This window comes from Rutidosis leptorrhynchoides, chromosome 3 (assembly GCF_046630445.1).
Source record: "Rutidosis leptorrhynchoides isolate AG116_Rl617_1_P2 chromosome 3, CSIRO_AGI_Rlap_v1, whole genome shotgun sequence".
In the NCBI taxonomy this organism is placed as follows: domain Eukaryota; kingdom Viridiplantae; phylum Streptophyta; class Magnoliopsida; order Asterales; family Asteraceae; genus Rutidosis; species Rutidosis leptorrhynchoides.
The window spans coordinates 486,047,376-486,053,968 of record NC_092335.1 but is presented as its reverse complement, the minus strand read 5'-3'; the positions used below and the strand labels follow the sequence as shown (position 1 = coordinate 486,053,968).

General features: G+C 33.8%; 1 protein-coding gene across 1 annotated transcript; it reads left to right on the top strand.

The window, feature by feature from the left end:
• Positions 1–3,400: 3,400 nt before the first annotated feature.
• LOC139898178 (probable aspartic proteinase GIP2) lies at positions 3,401–4,921 on the top strand. The gene has a single exon (XM_071880895.1). The coding sequence runs from the start codon at positions 3,546–3,548 to the stop codon at positions 4,845–4,847; it is 1,302 nt and encodes a 433-aa protein (XP_071736996.1). The 5' UTR covers positions 3,401–3,545; the 3' UTR covers positions 4,848–4,921.
• The last annotated feature ends 1,672 nt before the right edge of the window (positions 4,922–6,593 follow it).

The following is a 6,593-nucleotide window of genomic DNA, read 5'->3' as shown; positions in this document are numbered from 1 at the left end:
GAGAATCAGTACTGGATGAAGCATATTGACAAATACTTTAAAATATGAGTTGAGGGAGAAAGAATAGAAGGTGTGAGTTGTAAAGAAACGAAGGAGGTGGATTTATAGTGAAATACCCGACAGAGAAATCAAGATGGATTATCGTATTAATTCGAAGAGAATCATAATCTCCTTAATCACCGAAGCATCAAATCCAACATAGATTACAAAGATTTTCTTTAAATTCGGAGATCAATTGTGATGACGTCAAAAGATACGACGAATCACTATAATCTTATTTCCTTCATTTACGATAACTTCCCTCATACGCTTCGAGTAATCGAATTATTTTATCCATACTTCTTAGACATGATAAAACTTTATAATCGTCATAATAACATTCTCATTGTTAGTCATGACGACCTCTATCAAATTTCGGGGACGAAATTTCTTTAACGGGTAGGTATTGTGATGACCCAGAAATTTATGACTAAATTTAAACTTTATCTTTATATTATTCTGACACGATAAGCAATGTTTGTTAAGTTAAATCTCAAGGATTTTAAACTATGTTTATACATTCATTTAAACCTCGACCAAATTCCAATGATTCACGAACCATTAAATGAACATATATGAATATGTATGTATATGTGTATATATTATAAATTGAAAATGTCAAAAAAGTATTTAAACGTATAATGCTTTACATGAACGTATTTGTTTCAATATGATTATCGACGAAATTAAAAAATATATATTAAATGCTTGAATTATCAGAAACATTGAATTATGATTACAAGTCTCTGTTGAGAGGTCCACTATGATTGAGAAAATCTATTCCTTTTAACGATATTCGGAATAATTTGTAAAGCTATTTATAAATAAAAACAAAAAGTGTCATTTACGAAAGTTAGACAAAAGTTAGTGGAGAATTGGTTTCCATAATATTCTATTAATCTATTTTCAAACGTACAAAAACGTTTTCAGTTTAAAAAGAACTTTATTATTAAAATATATATAACTTTTATAAATATCTAGAATCACTTTTGACAACTCATTACTTAACCAGTATAATAAATATAATGATATTTATATTTTATTTCATTAAATATATATAATGATTTAAATTAATATTATATATATTTATACGCGTATTATACATACATAGTTTTTATACTTTTACTATACTTTAACTTTACCTTTACTTTACTTTTACTTTACTTTAACTTTAATAATTCACTTTAATAATTCATACTTTAATAATTCACTTTAATAATTCATACTTTAATAATTCACTTTAATAATTCATACTTTAATAATTCACTTTAATAATTCATACTTTAATAATTCACTTTAATAATTCAAAAATCTATTAAAAATAGAATTCAATAGGTTTCATTATTTCATAGAAACTTGAAAATATATTTCTCTAAACTCTCTCAATCGATTTACATATTTATATATATATATATATATATATATATATATATATATATATATATATATATATATATATATATATATATATATATATATATATATATTTGCTCTGTATTATTTCAAGATATTATTAGTATACATAAAATATTACGACGGAGTGATGTCCGAGTGATTTCAAAATAGTTTTTTGAATGAGTCGAAGCTAAGGAAATTATGGGTTATAGCTATGGAGGTGATGGGTATGGTTCATGGGTATGCTCGTGAGGTCAATCTAGTGTTTATCATCTCCGTTGCGTCTACGTACTTTCCTGCAATATTAAATCTCAATATTGATACGTTCGTGAATCCGAGGCCAACCTTGCACTTGTTAAATGACGTTATATGTATTTTTACTACGAAATACAGTATGGTGAATTTCATTTGCTCCCTTTTTAATTGTTTTTGCAATATATATTTTTGGGCTGAGAATACATGCGCTGCTTTTATAAATGCTTTACGAAATAGAGACAAGTGATCAAAAATGATAATTCTGCGGATTGATGTGCTAGGTAATTTAGTTACATGTTATAAGAGCATGTGAGCGCGAATCCTAAAGATAGATCTATCGGGCTTAACACCCCCATCCTGTAGGCTGCACTAGACATAAGAGCTAGTGGGCGAATGTTTAGTACTTCGAGGATTATTTATACACTTGCGAGTGTACGTATCCATCTTTGCGAAGATGACTTATTATATTATTGTTAAGGTTGGTTACTGAGGCCTCAACATAAGCAGAACGGTTTTATACACTTGCGAGTGTACATATATTTATAAACGGAATTCTTGTGGTCTATTAATATATTGAAATGATTGTTATGATAAACCTATGAACTCACCAACCTTTTGGTTGACACTTTAAAGCATGTTTATTCTCAGGTATTAAAGAAATCTTCCGCTGTGCATTAGCTCATTTTATGGATATTACTTGGAGTCATTCATGGCATATTTGGAAAGACGTTGCATTCGAGTCATTGAGTTCATCAAGATTATTTTTAAGTCAATTATAGTTGGATGTATTATGAAATGGTATGCATGCCGTCAACTTTCGTTGTAAAGAAAGTTTGTCTTTTAAAAACGAATGTAATGTTTGTAAAATGTATCATATAGAGGTCAAATACCTCGCGATGTAATCAACTATTATGAATCGTTTATAATGTATATGAACGAGTCATTTCAAATAGTTAATTGGTGTCTAAGCAATTCGTCTTTTTTAGTTTTGCTCTAGTTTCTTTGTTATTCTCCGTTTTCTTCGATTCTTGCGCCCCTTGAGCCATCGTTTACCGGCTAACCCGATGATGGTTGATTTACGTTTATCCACCCTATCTGAGATCATCATCTCATATGTGGGTTATTCACGAGAATCCAGACCGGAAAGTTAAACTTGAAAGACTCTTAAATCCTCAATCTTTGTTGAACAGTGTGGACCGAACCTCTCGAATCTAATCTATGCTTCATCAGATGTGTATACCAGAAACAATATGTTGATGTAAACGATTTCCGTCAATGCACATGTCACATCTAATACGAGTACTCGAATGATATTTAATTTATATTTATATTTTCTGCAACAATGATTAAAACTTTCATATAAACACTGATCGGGCCACTTGCTGAAACGCTCAATGACCAGTCGCTAGTTATTTATCAAATATAGACCTTTGAACGGTCATTGCTAAGCCTTACGAACCAACAAGCCAACAACAATTAGTTCTATACCTGTATAAAAATTGATGTTGATCACGTAACCGTATTTGTCATCTCAACTAAGACAAGATAATGTATAAAAGTCAGAAAGTCAAAAAGTCAAACCATAAATGCTCATCTCTCTGACTTTATATATTACTTATTTGCCTAGTTGCCATATTTATCGGTGATCTTTCCCGGAGATCTCCACGTACCTGCTTTGGGTTGTTTTACAGCTAAGATCTGAATCTCATTCATTTTATTAATTTCAAGGAAACAAATTCAAACTTGTACTATTCAAGCTACAAATTTATTCAAAACAATTAAATTTAATGAACCAGTTGACTAAGCTACTATAAATTGGGCCGGTACTTCAAACCTTCAAAATTAACAAAAATCAAATGGAATCTATATTTCGTTATTTCCTTTTATGTTCACTCCTTGTAATAACTTGTTCATATGCAGCCCAAACCAGTTTCAGACCCAAAGCACTAATCCTTCCAGTAACTAAAGACGCATCAACTCTACAATATGTAGCCCGAATCAACCAACGAACCCCACTAGTTCCCGTAGCACTAACCGTTGACCTCGGCGGTCAATTCATGTGGGAAAATTGCTACACCAACTACATTTCCACTACCTATCGTCCAGCCCGTTGTGGGTCCGCACAATGCTCACTAGCCAAATCGACCTCGTGTTCCACTGACTGTCCCGGTAGACCTGCACCAGGGTGCAACAACAACACATGTGGACTACTACCCGATAACACCGTGACCCGAACCGCCACAAGTGGTGATCTCGGTTCAGATGTCGTCACGATGCAATCAACCGATGGGAAGAACCCGGGTCGGGTTGTATCCGTTCCACGGTTCTTGTTTGTTTGTGGGTCCGCACTTGATGGGCTTGCCAACGGCGTTATGGGCATGGCTGGCCTAGGACGAACTAAAATATCGTTACCCTATCAATTCTCTTCGGCTTTTAGCTTCCCGAAAATTTTCGCTATTTGTTTGTCTGCATCTACTAACTCTCCCGGTGTCGTTTTCTTCGGACCTGGCCCGTATAAATTTTTACTAAACGCTGATGCGTCTACTAATCTTCAATACACGCCATTATTAAAAAACCCGGTTAGCACAGCTTCAGCGTTCACACAAGGTGACGCGTCTACTGAATACTTTATCGGTGTTAAATCGATTCAGGTTAACGAAAAGGACGTTCCTGTAAACAAGACATTGTTGAAAATTAATAATCAAGGATTTGGTGGGACCAAGATTAGTACTGTGAATCCGTACACAGTTTTGCATAGTTCGATCTACAAAGCGGTTATTAAAGCGTTTAGTGACTCGCTTTCTGAAGTGCCTAGAGTGGCGACTGTTGCGCCTTTTGGGTTGTGTTTTAACTCGACGTTTATTGGGAGTACTCGGCTTGGTGCTGGTGTGCCTTCGATTAATTTGGTTCTTCAGAATAAGGATGTTGTATGGAGAATATTTGGTGCTAATTCGATGGTGCAAGTGAGTCAGGATGGTTTGTGTTTAGGGGTTGTGGATGGAGGAGTTGATGTGATGACGTCAATAGTTTTAGGTGGATATCAGATTGAGAATAATTTACTGCAGTTCGATCTTGCTAGATCGAGATTGGGGTTCAGTTCTCTTCTGTTTGGTCGACAAACAACATGTGGAAACTTTAATTTCACACTAAATGCCTAAGGTTTTTTAGTCTGAATCATATCATATCATCATATCATATTCATATTCATATTCATATTTATATTTCATATGAAATATTATATTAAACTACTATATATATTATTGTTTTATTGAAGTTCTTTGCTTGTAATTCAACTGTTTGCAATAAATGATGTGATACAATTATCTCAATCAGCATAGTCCTGTTTTTTATTAGAGTATGTAGCCTTGCGTCCTGGGGTCAAATCAAAGTTGTGATTAAATGATCAATTCTAATTGGCGAAAAAGTCTGGAATTTATCAGACTTCGTGAAAGTTAATCTGAATGGACATAAACTATACTTATTTTCCGGATTACAGTTAGACTTCAGCCTCCAACCAGTCTTCAACTTCGCGTAACAAATATTTAAATTGAATATTAAATCTATCTCCAAAGAGAAGATTAATATCAAGGCATTTGACTTGATCTTCGAAAAGAACTTATGAATACATAGAATGATTAGTCATTCTAAGTGAACCGAATTCTTCTAGTATAAATAGTATGAAGTAGAAGTTATTGTTATTGGTGAGGTTGGAGAACTCGGATCGAGAACTCGGATCGAGATCTCGTTTGGACATTTTTGGTGAAATCTCGGCATCTCAGACTTTTTAGTTTTTTTTTTTTTTTTTTTTTAAAGTTTTTTTTTTTTAACTCCCTATAATACCGAGCAACCGTTAACTACTAACGAGCCTAACCGAAACCACAAGAAAGCAAAATTATTATTAAAAAACATAATTTACTTTTAAAAAATCTAGTGGGTAAGTAATAAGAACCTGTGGGGTTCACTAATACTACAATTTCAATAACGGGTCCAGCACAGTTTGAATGAAAAATGACCTGTATATGTTTCCGGTACCATAGATCGTCGAAACAGGTCGAACGGGTCAACTGAGAAAAACATGATCACAATCACAAATCTCATCCGCGCAATGCAATCACTACTTATTAAAATCCAACAGCTATCATCACTTCACGGTACTTATAATACGGCTAGTTAACTTTTCATATGAAGGACTAAAAATATACAGTAACTTTAAGAGTATTTGTTATTGTCTTTGTTGCACACCTTCCCCTATGTTATCTTTGATCAAAAATAAGAGTATTTGTTGGTGTTTGATTTTGAATTGTCGATTAGAACATGAAAGATTGCACTAACTCATAAGTACTTGCATATGGGAATGATTCCATTAACGTGTTCTGAGAATAGTGAGTAATTAATTGGCCGGTTAAATAACTTTTTTTGGCAAAAAAACGTGTAGATTGACAGGGAAACACTTGCCCTATGTTGCAACCTATGCCACCATACCCGATAGGCGCATACCTGGCTAGACTTTGGTCCTAAACCCTAAAGAGTGTGAGACACGCCCCGGTAGGAATCGAACCTGCGCAAAGGGGTTTGCAAGCATAGCTTCCACTCAGTAGGACCCATTGACTTTTACAAGCCCTGGTACCGTTGAGCTACAAGCTCAATGGTGGCTGGTTAAATACCTTAACGAGGATAGAAACTGTGGTTTTGATAATGCATTGGTGGTGATGAAGTTATCTTAATCATAAGAATTGAGAATTGCATAATACCGAGTATGAGTTATGCTTATGTCTTGTTACTAGAGTCTAGTGGCATCACTTAACTGAGTTCCAAAGGGCACACTTTTTTCTTTCCTAAAATGAAAGTTGAAAAGGAATCAAATGTTTCAAATACAGTAGATTTCTTTGGAACTATGCTACCCT

Coding starts and splice junctions, on each gene's coding strand:
- LOC139898178 (XM_071880895.1), top strand. CDS start 3,546: ATGGAATCTATATTTCGTTATTTCCTTTTATGTTCACTCCTTGTAATA.